The following is a 16,089-nucleotide window of genomic DNA, read 5'->3' as shown; positions in this document are numbered from 1 at the left end:
TTAAATGTAAAAAAATCCCAATGTTAACAAAGGCTATTTCTTAGTGATAGAAGATTTTTTTTGTTTTTTTCTTTTTTTGAGATAGGGTCTCACTGTGTAGCCATGGCTAGCCTAGAACTTGCTACATAGCCAGGCTGGCTCTAAACTTCCAGAATTCCATCTGCTTCTACCTTGGGAGTATTGGCATGTGCCACCATGCCAGGTTATAGGCAAAGTTTGCCTTCTTGGTGGGTAGTATTCAAATGGAAAAACATTTTTCAAGTTATAAAAAAATAATGTGAAATTCTTTTATAATTAGAAAAAAGCCATGAACTAAGTTTAGGGAAATGCAATGTTAAATTAATATTAAAATGTTAACTGAGGTTGTCTTGAAGTTTCCTCACGACTGAACAAGTATATGATTTTTACTCGCTCTTCTTTCTATTTTTTTAAGAGGTTGCACTGTTTATATTCTGGGATGCATTCACCCTATTCACACCAAAGATGGAATCTCATCACCTGGGTTGCTCTTTCATTGAAGGAGGGGACACTTGCAAGTGAACTTTCTAAATGGAAACTATTTGACCAATCGCTACCTATAGTTTTACTATTCTGGGTATGGGCTGAGTACTCTAGGGACTAAGGCCCACATAAAACAACCTGCACGGATACTGTCACTGCCCTGCAGTGAACAAGCACAGCAGAAGGTCAAGGACATGGGCTCTGGCAGCTGTGGTTGGCACAGCCCTGCAATCCTAGTGCTCAGAAGGCTGAGGAGGGAGGACCGCAAGTTCAAGACCAGCCTAGGTTATATAAATGAGATCTTATCTCAAAAATAAAAAACAAAACACACTCAGCAGACCAAACTAGACCAAGAACTTGCATGATGCTATGGCTCTGCTTTTGTTAGAGTGGGAATCTCAGACAAGTCACTGAATGCAAGTCTCAGTTTCTTCTTCTAGGAAATGAAGGCAATAACGTACTTAATTCACAGACCTGTTGCCATTATTGGACTTGACAGTGTGTTGGAAGATAGTATTGAGCACAGTAACATTTATGTTACTTGAGCCCAGAAATCTCGTTTATCTAGGAAAATGGCTGGTGTGAACAGCAAAGCTCAAATGACTTACCTTTTTCTGTGGGGGTTTCTTTGCATAAATTTGGAAGGTGAGGTTAGAATTCCACCAGTGCTCTATCATTGGGCCACCAAACTCTACTGGACATACAAATCGCTGCTGGAATTTCACCACTGTGAAGGAGAACAGATAAACTGGTACAGGTCACACAACCCAACCATCATTAATCCATCCTTTGACTCCACCTGCCCTTCTCAAGTTCTTTCAGGAATTCAGTCACTTTGTAAAATCAAAGGCTGCAGGAGTTATACTGTACAGCTTTGCTATGAGAAATGCTCATCAGACTGGAACCAGGATATAAAAGGAGACTTATCCATATACCTACCTCACTGTGGCCAGGACATTAGTTTTTGTTTTGTTTTGTTTTTTTTTGTTTTTTTGTTTTTTTGTTTTTCGAGATAGGGTTTCTCCATGTGATTTTGGTGCCTGTCCTGGATCTCATTCTGTAGACCAGGCTGGCCTCGAACTCACAGATATCCGCCAGCCTCTGCCTCCCAAGTGCTGGGATTAAAGGCATGTACCACAGCCGCCCAGCTAGACATTGTGTTTTTTTTAAATGTTTGTTTATTTATTTTGAGATCAGGTCTCTCACTATGTAGCCCTGGCTGGCTTGGAACTCACAAGGATCTGCCTGTCTCTGCCTCCCAATACTGGGATTAAAGGTGTGTGCTACTATGACCTAGCAAAATGACTGTTTTTGAAAATCAGGTAGGCAAGTGGCTCAACAGAAAAAGGAGATTAACTAGGGGGAAGACGAGGGAGAAATGAATTCATAGAAGAATAAAATAAAAAATTCCAGGAATAAAAGTAAGCTAATTTTCTTGCTAACGAACAAGACGCTCAGGCTGTCATTGAGATGGAGTATCGACTACTCATGCTAGTTAGCTGGGTCAGGTGGAGTCGAGGCCTTCTCTGAAGAGCCAGGGCTTTAGGCTGTAAACAGGAGGAAGTGACAGTGGTATTTAGTCTGTCTTCGCTGATACGCGGCTTCATCTAGGAAATAAGAAATCTGAGAATAAAATCAAAGGAGATGTGCTCGAGCTTCAGCTCTGCTCCTTGGGGTACATTTGTCACCTGTAAGATCCCTTCCTGTCCATTCACTTCTGGGCTTCTTTAACAGGTCTGCAGAACTCTCATCAACAGCCCAGTCCTGTAGAGATTCTGGCACTGAGTACTCCCTCATTCAAATCACCAGTTTTGACCTACTCTTCTCTGTTCATTGGTGGCAATCTTAATTCTTGACTCTCACCTTCTCATTACTCTTAGGCAGAATATGGGTCTTCATCCACACACAGGTCAAAAGGCCTGTGCCCGGGAACTAACAGTCACCATGAGATCAATTTCTCTGGCTGCTACACCCAGGAAAAGGACGGTAACACTTATACCTCTTTAGGTCAACTGAGGGACAAATAGAAAGAGTGTGGGTACAGTAGTAGTTCTTAGCGAACTAACTGAATTTGACTGCAATCTGGTGTTAAGACTACTCCTTCCTACCTAGGCACATGTCCTCATAATTACTATATCAATTATATAATTCTGTTTCTTAAAGCCTTCTTTAGTACTGAATGACCGTGGCAATGGAAGAAATCTGTATAAGTTGCTAACCATGTCAGAGAAAGTTTTTTAGAGATCATGAAATACATGGTCTAATGTATAGTCTTCAGAGGTTAAAACCATGCGTTGTCAAGGCTGATAACCTGAGTTCCATTCCTGGAGCCCAGGAGGAGAGAATTGACTCCTGAAAGTTGTGCTGAACTTCCACACCTGCTGGTGCCCCTTACATCTACCTTCACACCAAAATTAAATTAAAAAACAAATTAAAAAAATCAGAGCAACTGTAATATTAGATCACAGGAATATATTTTTTGGTGTCTTTGTTTACAACAAGAAAGAAAATAAAAGACAATATCAAAGTATAATTGACAAAAGAAAAAACAGACAAAATCAACACATTAGATAAAATCAAATACATAAAAACAAAAAACTTGGGGATGCGGATTTAGCTCAGTGGTGGAGCCCTTGCCTAGCAAGCGCAAGACCCTGGGTTCGATCCTCAGCTCCGGAAAAACAAACAACCAAACAAACAAACCCCACTTTTATACTTGTGCTGGCTAGTTTTATGTCAACTTGATACAAACTACAGTCACTGCAGAGGTGGGACACTCAACTGAGACAATGACCAGTAAGATAGGACTGCAGGGCATTTTCTTAATTAGTGATTGATGGGGGAGGGCCCAGCCCATTGTGAGTGGATTCACTCCTGGGCAGGTGGTCCTGAGTTCTATAAGAAAGCAGGCTGAGCAAGCCATGGGAGCAAGCCAGTAAGCAGCACTCTCCACCGCCTCTGTGCCAGCTCTGGCCTCTAGAATCCTGCCTTGTTTACGTCCCTGTCCTGACTTCCTTTGATGATGGCTAAGATGTGGACATATAAGCCAAATAAATGCTTTCTGCCCATAGCAATAGTAACCCTACGACATTACTATAAACAATAACATCTACAGATAGGCATGTGGCACATTCCTGAAATCCCAGTACTTGGAAAGCCAAGGTAGGCTGACTGAAAGCTTGAGGTCAGCCTACTCTACATAGTGAGACTATTTTAAAAAGCAAAAACCAGGCCATGGGTGGTGGCACACACTTCTAATTCTAGCACTCTGGTCAGGGGCAGTGATCAGCAGAACACCAGCATGCTTTTTACCTCCATCTGTGATTTTACTGGAGGCGAGTCGCACGACCTCAGTGACCAAAGCTGTCTTTCCCAGTCCACTTTTAGAAAAGCCCACAGGAAAGTGGTACTCTACAAAGAAAGTGCTGCAAGAGAAAAAAACCAAACAATGATTTAAAAGGGGTGGTGGTGTTAGAGAGATGGCTCAGCAGTTAAGGGAACTTGCTCTTGCAAAGAACCCAAGCAAGGTTTCCAGCACCCACATGAGTCCAGTGCCAGGGAATCCAATGCCCTCTTCTGTCCTCCTTGGGCACCACACACATGTGCTACACAAACAGGCAAACTCCCAGATATATAAAAATCTAAAACTAAACTAAACAAAAAGTATATGTATTTTCTGCCTCTCTCTCTTTGAGGTTCCCATTTCCAGAATCACATGGCCTCAGAGGTCACTCAGAGCACCTACCATACTTTCAACTTGAACCATCTATTGGCCCCTGAGGTGCTATGCTACAGACAGGCATCTGAGGTGCCTGTCTCTCTTGCTCTAACTGTATGGGCTATAAGAATGGCTTCCAACCCAGCTTTCTTTATTCTAAATTTACCCTCATTTTTGGGAACTCCAAATCACTTTTATTGATTGAAAATGTGCATGAAAACAAATCATAAAGAGTTACCCCTTCCTCTACCAGCCACGCTCCCCCAAAGCCCTTTCACTTTCTGATTTAGATGTACCACTTTTTTGCTGCTGCTGTTGCTGCTGCCGGCTTTGGTGGCTTCCCGGCAAAGCTTTTCCTGCTTGGTGTCACATGTGGACTATCTGGAGGGACTCCCATGGTTTCAACGATGATTCTGACTGAATGTATTCTACCCAGAAGCGCCAGTCTGTCCACACTTAGTGATGTTGCCGGGGTAAGTGCTGGAATTCTTGAGAGTTCTTGTTCGTCAACCACACTTCTGCAAGGTCACAGACAGGGAGGCATGAGGTAGAGGCCCAGCTAGGGACAATCTAGCTGCACAGGAGGAAAGAGGTCGAGCAGCAAGTACTTCTTTTCAAAGGCAAGTGTAGGAACAGCTCTGTGTTTTCTTGGAGACAGAGTCTGCCTCGCTCATGTAGCCCAGACTGCTCGGAAACTCCCATTCTGCTTCTACTCCCATGCCAGGCTAGGAAATAGTGTTTATGATCAGAATCTGGTTCTCATCTAAAAGTATGTCAAAATATTCTTTAAGATTTATATCCATACAAGTACAGGAATGAATGTTACAGAATTAGATTATTCTAGAAGGGAAGTCTAACTTACTCTAGTTTACCCACTCTCCTACTCTTGTTACCAGGTCACGTGGTGTATTCCTCTTCACATTTTCCATATAGGTATGATCACGGTCCACATACACATCACAACCCACTATTCTGCTTTCTTCCTAACCCCTCTTCTCATGCACTGTCCTTTTTTTTTTTTTTTCACTTTTGAGACAGGGTTTCTCTATGTAGCTCTGGGTGTCCTGGAACTCAATACATAGACCTGGTTTCCTTGAACTCAGAGCTCAACCTACCTCTGCCTGCTGAGTTGTGCATTACCTTTTGAAGGACTGAAATCCTTCAGTGAGTTGCCGTAACTTAAGCACGTAGGCAGTCTTGGCCAATTCCAGGCCGTTTCCCTTGCAGCCATGCCCTGCTCTGCTCTCGCCGGCATCGAGCACTCACAGGCTCACCTGCTTTTCTTGTCGGCTGCCCTCTTCCTCAGCTTGTGCTCCCTTGACCCTATAGCCTTAGGTCTGCCAGAGGCTTTTGACTGGTTCATTGTTTTAGAAGGTTCCATGCTATCATCTTCACTGAGGAAATCACTGGCGCTGACTTCAGATTTCTGGGGCAAGATAAACAGAAGCATGGCATTGAAAGACGCTCACTTCAGGGAAAGCAGTTACAATCATTTCTCCAAAAGCAGGCAGTCATTCTTTTCAAAAACACCATTCTCTTAAAGAGATAACTGAGAGCAGGGGTATACTCCACATTGTTCCCGGGTATAAAAAACAATCCGCAGGTCACACAGATGAGCTCCAAGTCCATTCGGAGTAACAAGAAGACACAAGAGTGCTCAGGGAGACCTCTGTCCTGACTGCTGTGCTAGGAGCTGCATGTGCAGCCAAGGGCGCAGTGTGTCCTGCCGAGCGCCTCATCATGTGTGTACAAGTGGGAAGTCAGGCAGCTTGTCTGTGATTGCCAGCTATCAGAGGAAACCCACATCTTGACCTCCATGATTTCTGAAGTCTGTCTTTCTATCATAGTTGGAGGCAGAATGGCTGTTACAATGTCCCCTAACTGGGTGCAAAGATGTCTCACTCGCCTCCCCCACTATCCATGCTCTAAGTAATTCATTCTGTTTTTAATCTTGCTTAAAAAATTAATGACTCTATTTCACAAATTGCCTTCATGAAAGAAAGCAGTTGAAAAATCCCCTTTAATTTCATTTTTGAGAAAAGTCATCCTCTTTAATCGACTAAATTAGCCTCTTAAATTACAAAATACAAAACAGAGAAGGTGGAATTACGATTATTTGGCTTCAGATTCAAAAGGGCACACAGTATCTAACACGTAGTGTGCTCAGGAAGGCCCAGCTACTCAAGCCTGTCTTCTCCAGTTCCCATCTTTCAGCATTTTGGGGTGCATAGTTTGTTGACCCATGATAAGGAGGACGAATTAACTCAAAGATCAAAGAAGAAAGCTTTGTGCTCATAGGTTTTCCTTGCATGGCTCCTTTTCAAAATGAGTACAGATGCCCGGCATAGTGACACAGGCCTTTAATTCCAGCACTTGGGAGGCAAAGGCAGGCCGATCATTTAAGGCCAGCCTGGTCTATATAGTGAGGTCTAGGCCAGCCAGGGCTACATAATGGGATCCTAAAATAAAAAACGATTAGATGTAAGACAATCAAAATATAAGTAGGTTCATAGGTTAAAATAAATTAGGGCAAATACAAATTGGTCTGTTAAAAAGCTTGGAATTCCAGGAACCAAAATCATAGAGCAGTAATGCTGTATTTCTAAGCTGTGACTATTACTCAATACTAAAATGCCAAACATTGCCTTTGGAGCAGAACAAGTTAAACCCCTGGACTTCCTGATGCTGCATGATCAACTGGTTCACTGTCTCCATCAACAAACATTTTCTAAGGTTACTTTGCTTATGTAGCATGGGGGGGATTATTTAGTGCCCTTAAACATTCATTTATTCATTGTCTTAGCTGTATGGCTAATAAAGATAGGACATTTCCTGTTTATGAAGGAAATGAAGAACTGCATCAAAGATGTACAATAAAAGTTATGTATAAGACACTGTGAACTTGTGGACACCAAATTCTGCTTAGGAGAGTCAGGATGGTTTCCTCATAGAGTGCGTTTTGAAGAATGACGTTTACAAGATCGCTAAGAACATTACCATATTCCCAGTAGAAGGACCAGAAGGAGGAGAAAGTAGGGAAGTATAGGAGCAGCTGGCGTGTTTGAGAAGTGGGATGGGAAGCCAGCCTAAAGACATCAGTGAGTAAAGGCCAAAGTGAGAGATGAGGTCAGAGAGGGAAGTCAGGGTGGAGTTCTAAAGCCATGTTTAAAACTTAACGGAGTGTGGGATAGATAGCAAAAGGACACAGGTGTCCTGCCAGAATGTCTGCTTCAGCTTACAATGTTTTTATTTTTAAAACTGAGTCTGACTATGCAGCCTTGAGTTTGCTTTGTAAGGGCAGGCCTAGAACCTCGGGTCCTGCCGCAGACCCCTTAGTGCTTTGATTACAGGTGTATATAACCACGGCCAGCTTCCTTGTATTTAACTTCGAAGTATTCAAATTCCTTGTATTTAACTATCTAAGCTGTTTTTCATGGTATAGAAGACAGAGAAAAGACTATTCCATGGGTCTAGTAAAAGAAGCAAATGAAGTGGTAAATTAAAAACATTTGTTACAGCTCATAATTAATGGCAGACAACATGTAAAGGCCTGGACATGTAGAACACTAGTTAAACACGTGTGTAGCAAATGACCCTTTCTTCTTTATCCCACACATCACAGTTACCAGAGATGGCTGCTGAGGCAGGAAGTCCTGGGATGCTAGCAGTTAGTGTCTTTCAAATTCAAACTCTTTTTCTTGATGCTAATTCCACCTTTTACTTTTGTTTCTCTTTCCCCTTCCAAGACCCCAAAAGCTTTTTATCTGCTTTGGATTACCTGCCCTCTAATTCTGCTCCCCATCTGGTTAAACCCTGTTATTTCTACCTCACCTGCCACGAAAAGCTTCTCACTCTGGTTACTGTGTGTCAGTCTATCCTATGAACTAATTTTCTACACAATCTTCTTCCCAGTGTTGGGGCTCAAACTCAAGGCCTTGTCTGCATTAGGCCAGTGCTAACTTCCCTATTCTCTCGCAAATTCTCATGTAGTTAATTGGATTTCTTGCAGCATATAAACACTTATACTTGGACTTGGAATATAGTCAAGTGGTAGAGTACTTTCCTAACACACACAAAGCCCTAGGTTTTAATCACCAGCACCACACAGAAAAAGTATATCCCCAGCATCCTTTTTTATTTTTTAAATATAGATCCTCCTTTCTATACCCATGTGCTGTTTTTGTTTGTTTGTTTGTTTGTTTTGTTTTGGGGTGTGTGTGTGTGTGTGTCCTACAGACAAATCTATAGGGCATTTTCTTGATTAATGATTGAAGTGGGAGGGCCCAGGCTACCCCTGGCAGGTGGTTCTAGGTTGTATAAAATGGCAGGCTGAAGGAGACATGAGAAACAAGCCAGGAAGTGGTGTTTCTCCACTGCCCTGCTTGAGTTCCTGCCCTGACTTCCCTCAGTGAAAGAGGATATAAGCTGTGAGCTGTAAAAGCTGAAATAAATCTTTTCATCCCCAAGTTGCTTTAAGATGGCCCATTTCTCTGCCTTTCAAAACTCTTAAGTCTGTTAAAACCTTTTATGCCTGCTTATGCTCCTGCTTGGCAATATCAGGTAACTTCCCCCATTTTGTCTTAACTTTGGCAGCTCTCCCCAACTTACTACCAGGCCAGAATAAACTACCTTGTGTTTCAGCCATTCTTTTTTTTTCCCCCTGACATAGAAAAAAGGAAAATCACAAGTGTGATGGTCTGGACATGGTTAGAGTATGGCCCTAAAAGCTTTTTATGATGAAAGCTTGGCCCTTGGTGACCATTTAGATGTCAGGCCTCAGGCTGAGGATTTAGCTCAGTGGTAGAGCGCTTGCCTAGCAAGCGCAAGGCCCTGGGTTCAGTCCTCAGGTCCAGGAAAAAAAAAAAAAGAAAAGATGTCAGGCCTCATAGGAGGAGATCCTTAGTTCTGTTAGAACAAGTCCTTAAGAAGGGAGGATGATGGGACCCCAGCCCATGGCTTCCTGTCTGGTGATGTGATGATTCCTCCTCTCTCATATATGCCATGAGACGATGTAGACAAAGGGGTCTTTACCAGAGCTTTGTCAGTGCTGTTCAGACTTCCAGCCTTCCAAACATGAGCTACCTAAGTCTCTCTTCTTTATAAAGTCAGCCTTTCTCAGGTATTGTTAGAGTAACAAACAGTGGACTTATATGAGGAGCATGCCAGCAACCTCCAGCATAACTTGTGGAAAGTGATTAGGCCCATTATGCATAGTGTCTAGCACAGCAGGTTCCTAATGCCATGACACTTCAATACAGTTCTTCATGCTGTGGTGACCCCCACACCCCATAAAATTATTTTCATTGCTACTGCATAACTGTAATTTTGCTACTGCTATAAATCATAATGTAAATATCTGACATATGAGTCCAAAGAGGTTGCGACCTACAGGTTGAAAACCACTGGTCTAGAAGATGCTAAATCTGATCATGCAGCTTGACATACAAAAGGTTGGAATAAAGCAGAACTACCTGAAAAGAATTCCGTATTTTACATGTCAAAAGAGGGTTTTGTCACCTGTGAGTAGAAATGTTTCTGGACTTTTCTGAATGGATACTGAGTGGGTTCAGAGGCATGTCTGTATTAGCTGTTTCTTAGAAGCCATATGACATACTGCAACATAGGCTCTGGACTTGGGTGAAACTGAATCTGATTCTGGCTATGATACTTGCTACGTATCCTTGGGACAGACTCAAGTGTCACGATCTGTCTCTTTCCCATAAAATGATAACACTTTTTTCCTCTGGCTATCATTATTATTAAATAAGTTATATGTAAAATGAATAGCTTCCTGCAAATATCCCGACTGTGGCTACTAAATGCTGTGACCTCCGATTTGTAGAACTTCACTCAGATTCAATGACTTACAGGCGCTGTGTAAAACAAGTTCTCCAGGAGACTCTGGTCATACTGAGGGTCATTCAGGTCACTGCTGCAATACACATCACTCCCAGGAGATGGGGAATCTGGAGGAGAGCCTAATCCATTCCAAAAGTGACCTTGGGATAATTCAGCACTGGAGACAAGAAAAACAGAGGCAAAGATTTTAACACCAGGTTCAATGGAACTATTCTCTCGCTGGCAAAACTTCCTAACATGTGAAAGAAGGTATGCTAAGGACTCACTCTCCACAGACGACTGGGTGACATTTCCAACTCTATCCCCTCTCTTGGGATGACGTCAACTAGAACTCAAAACCCTGACACATTGTGTTCTCAGCAAATATCTGTTGGCTATCTATTATGTGCTATGGTTGCCATAGAGATGGCTAATCTAGGTCCAGCTGTGCTCCTGTGATGTCTGCACTCTAGCTAGGAGAAAAAGATGGCTAATTCACAAAAATACCTTCTTCAATTAAGCAAACACATGTATTTTGTAATTATTATGGCATGATTAATTTTATACTGGACATAAAATTGAATAAAATCTGTGAGTTCTAGGCTAGCTTGGTCTACAGACTGAGTTCCAAAACAGCCAAGGCTACAAAGAGAAACTGTCTTAAGAAACAAAGCAAACAAACAAAAATGAATAAAACACTATGAGTTTATAAACTGAGGAAGTACACACGTAAATAACTATAAACTCATATTTTAAGGAACAATTTATCTTTTTTTTCTTTCTTATAGTAACTAATACGTAATGTTAGTGAACTGAACAATATTTTAATGAACATCCATTAATAATAAAGCAGTAATATTATTAAATAGTGCATGCTCATCATTGATTCAATTATTTATTATTTCTCTTCCTTTTTAAGCTAGCTACCATTTTATAAAATGTCTACAAAAAATGCACAATCATTACTTTTAAATGAGACAATGTTTGCACATTACTTCAAAGTTTTTTATTTTTATTACATTTAATTAGAGGGGAGAGAGGGAGGGGGAGAGCATTTGCACACATGGGACAACTTCTCTTACCATGTGGTTCCAGGGACAGCTCCAGGCTGTCAGGCTTGGCGGCAAGTGCCTTTCTTTATCTGCTGAGCTACCTTGCTAGCCTCTTAGCAACTAAAACTGCTTTTTTTTTTTTAAGTATTTCTGGCATTCATTTATATAACATCTTCTTAAAAAATTATTTTTTATGTCTCTGTTTACCTGTATGTATGTATTTACACCTGTGGTGGTTTGAATAAAATGGCCCCCATAGGCTCATAAGGAATGGCACTATTAGGAAGTGTGGCCTTGTTGGAGGAAGTATGATGTGCTTTTCCTGCTGCCCATGGATAGATACAGATGCAGAACTCTCAGCTACCTTTCCAGCACCATGTCTGCCTACACGCCATCATGCCTCTTGCTGTGACAACAATGGATTAAATCTCTGAAACTGTAAGCAACCCCCAATTAAATGTTTTCTTTTATAAGAGTTGCCATGGTCATGATGTCTCTTCACAGCAATAAAATTCTAAGACAGTACCTAGTATGTTCCTGTGGCGGTCAGAAGAGGGCACCATAGCCCTTGGAACCTTCCTTAACAGCTGGTTATGAGTTACCTGTGGGTGCTAGGAAGCAACACAGGTTACAACAGTAGCACGTACTGTTAACAGCTTAGCCTTCCCTCCAGCCCCTCTCTAGAACTTTATTTAGGGTTTCTACTGTCCACCATGGCTGTTTGCTGCCCGCCACCTACTCTGCATACAAATTTACAGAGATCTCTGCTGCTCAGTATGCAGTCTTCTGATATCTTGGTGGGTCAGATAACACCCAGCTCATGATGGGCAGCCCAGATCTCATGGTAACTTGGTTACCATGTTCAGTTCCACTAAGGACCAATAGCAGGCCAAGGGATGTCTCTCAAAGGGAAAATAATTATCTGCAGATGATGGTTTTTCCTTTTTTACAATTATGATTTCTTTGAATTAATTTACCTGTTTATGATTTATTGTAGTGGTGAATTTTATCTGTGTTAGCCTTAAGACAAGCCCACTCTCAGCACGATTCCTTTATTTTTCTTGAACATAATTTCTGCAATTTCAATTATCTAGATGTTGAATATTCTGAAAATGTTAATTTTCAATTTTCAACTTTATTTTCATATTTTCCAATTCATTCTGTTTGTTAAATCTTCTGGGACTTTTCCCCTTCTCTTTCTCTTCTCAGTGTTCTACTGACTCTTGTTTTCTGTGTACATGCTGGAAGCATTCCTCATGTCTTCAAATCTAGGCCTTCAGGGCTGACTAGAAGCTCAGTCCACAGGCTGAGTCAGGAGGACCTTGATAACTGCGGCTTCCTCACAAAACAACTGGGCTCAGCTGGATTATTCTGTAGAGTAAGGTCCAGTTTGTGTATTTCAACCTCTTTTATCTTGACCAGAACGACTTCCACCAGGCCTGGGAGGGAGTGTGGCTGTCAGTGTGCTTAGGAGTCAAGAAGGAAAGGGGGGCTTGAGGCTGGCGGGCAGTCATCATCCCACGGACTAACTTTAGCTCAGTCTCCTCACCCTCAGTGTGGCACTCACCTCTACCCTCAGCTGTGCTTGACACCCACCGATCTTGGGCCTGTACAGACTTGGGAGTCTCAAACGTGAACCATCTTCAGCTCCTCGCCTTCCACTCAGTGAGGATTTATAGTTCAGTCATTATGACGCACAGAACAAAACTCCTGAGGGCTGTGCTTTACCCCCTGTCTTTTCCACAGCTGCTGTCACGGAAGCCTGGGATTTTAACTTTGATTTCTTCTCTTCCCATCTCTACTGGGATCTTCCTACTCTTCCACTCAGACTATTTTGGTATCCACCCCATTTTTAGTACGAAGTTCAAGTTCCTTAATGTAATAGTCAAAGCCCTCTGTCAATGGACCAAAGGTGATATGTCTTGCCACTTTCCTATAAGCTTAAATTTTAACCAAATTAAACTAAGTGGGGAAGCCAGGCATTGTGGTGCACACCTGTAATGCCAGCACTTGGGAAGCAGTGGAGGGAGGATCAGAGTCCAATGTCATTCTCAGTCACATAGCACACAGCAAGTTCAAGGCTACTCTGAGCTACATGAACCCTCTCTTTAAAAAAAACAAAACAAAACAAAAAAACCAAAAAAAAAAAACCCAAACACACACACACACAAACAAACCAAAAAAACCCAAAAACCAAAAAGCAAACCATAAACAAATGTGCATTCTTAAAACCATGTTTCTTGTGTATGTATAACACATTGCTTTTAACCTCTCCAAGACATTAATGTTTACAGAAGTTCTTCAAGAGACAATACATGATGAGTCTGGTTTTAGTGCACATGGTAACAATATTCATAGTAACAGCTACCAATGATCAAATGGCTATGTGCTAACACCATGCTAACTCCTTTATATACAGAATTTTTCAACCTTACTGAAATTTTGCCAAGCTAGCAAATTCTTTTGGGGCCTCTGTAGTCGAGATAACTGCCCAAGGCCACAACGCTAAGCAACAGACTAACTTTCAACTTGACTCTAGTTAAGATCCCTGCTCCCTTCATCACACCAGCTAACATGAGTGGTGAAGAGTAGGGAGACAAGGACAGAGAGGAGGGCTGCAGGCCAGTGTGTAAATAAAGCCACAAGAAGAGGCTTCTTATTTACTGGCAAACAGTCCTAGTTTAAGGACTAGGAAAGGACTCAGGCAAGGAGTATTCCTAACAATGTACTCAGTGACTGGAAAAAGGTTTAAATGGAAGAGAGCCAGCTAAAAGCACTTACCTGCCTAACAGCAACTGTATGGCTCTGGTGTCAGCTTTTATATCATCTTTACAAAACAAATTCTCAGTCAAGGGGAGGAGGTGGTCATCACTGTGGTTTTTAAATTGATTCTTAGACGAGTTCCTGGTTCCAAGGTGTGAAAAATACTCTGTTATGAATGGCTAATAGATGGGAAAAATTTAAATCCTAACCAAGCTAAGAAAGAGTAGAAAGCATGAGTCTGACTTAGAAAATCTAACATTTTTAGGCTTATCTGCCTTAAATGTATATAAAACTTTACACTTTGCAAAGTTTCTCCCAATATCAGAATCCCATTTCATTTCTGAAGGGAGAGGGAAAAAAATCTCCATTTTATATATAAGCACTCCAGATTAGAGAACAAAGAATGTATCCATTTATCCATTTAGCAAACACCAATGCTAGGTGATAGATTCTGAGTACCTTCTGTTGTAGGCTCACCACATTAAAAATTATTTGCTGAGGGCTGGAGAAATGGCTCAGTAGTTAAGAGCACTGGCTGTTCTTCCAGAGGACCCAGGTTCTGGTCCCAGCACCCACATGGCAGCTCACAACTATCTAACTCCTGTTCCAGGGGAATCCGACACCCTCACACAGACATACATGCAGGCAAAACACCAATGCACATGAAATAAAAATAAATTTTAAAAAGCATATTATTATTGTTGTTGTTGTTTGAGACAGGGTTTCTCGATGTAGCCCTAGCTGTCATAGAACTCACTCTGTAGACCAGGCTGGCCTCAAACTCCTGCCTCTGCCTCTCCAGTATGGGGATTAAAAGCATGTGCCACCACCAAAGAATTATTTGATGAACGTTTCCAATTATTCCATTCATAACAACAAAAAAGAAGGTAACTTAACAACTCAAGAAACGAGCTGCAGGGCTTCTGTCCCGAACTTACGGCACTGATGATCCGAAAGCATCTTCCATCAGAGGAGGAGGAACTTGGTCCAGCAGCACGCTCGTATCTGGACTCGAGTTCATTGCAGAAATCAACATGGCATTCCTCAGTTTATTGCCCTGTTCTAACAGAGCTGAAGGCAGTAAAAACAGAAAACAAAAGCCCCTGAAATCCAGCAGGAAGGTTCCAATAGTCACAGTACTTGTCCTTCTATGCATGACTTGCTACTGAAAGGCCATTGTAAGGGAAACAAGCCCCCCCCCCCCGCCACTAGCTCTGCTAATTGTAGATTCAGTGGGAAATACTGCACTCTGCCCCCACGCCCCATATCAGAAAAGTTAGCCCACCATGCTGTGCTAACAGGATACTTGTCAATTATCCCCTGGGGTTGTGTTTGTAAGATAAATTGCTTGAGAAGAATGTTTGCCAAATAACCCCTTGTTAGATAAGCTTGGAATTCGTTTACCTACCCAGACTCTGAGAAAGACCGTGGAGACATCTGGCTTCTAGGTGTCTACACTCTGGGTGACCCCACTCCCCTGCCCTGGTAGAACTGCCTCATAAAAGGCCTGTGAGCCTTAAACTCGGGGTCACCAGCTACTCCTCGCGCTGGTGCCCCACGAGCTCGTGTTAAAATAAAGCATCATTTGTGACCCTAACATTTGGAGGTCCCACCGAGATTGGTAAGGACGGTGGTGAGTCGGCAGGGAAGCAGCTGTTCAAGTGGCCCGTGAGGACCCTTGGACGGTGGGGGACAGACGTGTCCTGAACCCACAGGCTGCAGCTCTGGAGGACGCTCTGGAGTGTGGGGACCCTGAGACAGGGGCCCCGTCTGATCCCCTTTTGTCTAGGAGATTTTTCAGACGGCCCGGGCCAATAGACAATCTTTTGGCTTCATTTTCCCTACCATTTTGCCGGCTTGTCTTGTTTGTGTGTTGTGTCTCTATCTTTGTGTTCTTCTGTGTCGGTTTCTACTTGTTTGGAATGGGACAGTCGGCCGCCAAGTCTGCCTCCACCCCTTTGTCCCTAACCCTCTCTCATTGGTCGGCAGTGATGGACCGCGTGTTGAACCTGACGGTTCGGGTGAGGAAGGGAAAGTGGCAGACTTTCTGTTCGTCTGAATGGCCCACCTTCGGAGTCGGGTGGCCGGTAGATGGTACTTTTGATCTTAATATAATCAGAGCAGTCAAACAAAAGATTTTCATTCCAGGTTCGCACGGACACCCGGACCAGCAGGCCTACATTTGGGTATGAGAGGATCTGGTGACTGACCCCAAGT

The 16,089-nt window shown here is 42.5% G+C and overlaps 1 protein-coding gene across 2 annotated transcripts in view; it reads right to left on the bottom strand.

Moving 5' to 3' along the window:
• Positions 1–16,089, bottom strand: part of C2cd3 (C2 domain containing 3 centriole elongation regulator) — a 126,162-nt gene that overhangs the window by 71,764 nt on the left and 38,309 nt on the right. Inside the window, exons 6-12 of one of the 2 annotated variants that reach the window (XM_036187331.1) lie at positions 14,811–14,943; positions 13,891–14,013; positions 10,088–10,235; positions 5,494–5,645; positions 4,516–4,737; positions 3,814–3,926; positions 1,110–1,228 (exon numbers count right to left, since the gene is read on the bottom strand). In XM_036187331.1, the coding sequence (XP_036043224.1) occupies positions 1,110–1,228; positions 3,814–3,926; positions 4,516–4,737; positions 5,494–5,645; positions 10,088–10,235; positions 13,891–14,013; positions 14,811–14,943 (1,010 nt within the window). The remainder of the gene's footprint in view (positions 1–1,109; positions 1,229–3,813; positions 3,927–4,515; positions 4,738–5,493; positions 5,646–10,087; positions 10,236–13,890; positions 14,014–14,810; positions 14,944–16,089) is intronic. The other variant, XM_036187338.1, reaches the window with a different exon arrangement.

Source organism: Onychomys torridus, chromosome 1 (assembly GCF_903995425.1).
Source record: "Onychomys torridus chromosome 1, mOncTor1.1, whole genome shotgun sequence".
In the NCBI taxonomy this organism is placed as follows: Eukaryota; Metazoa; Chordata; class Mammalia; order Rodentia; family Cricetidae; genus Onychomys; species Onychomys torridus.
The sequence above is the reverse complement of the archived record's forward strand: the minus strand, read 5'-3'. Positions and strand labels throughout refer to the sequence as shown.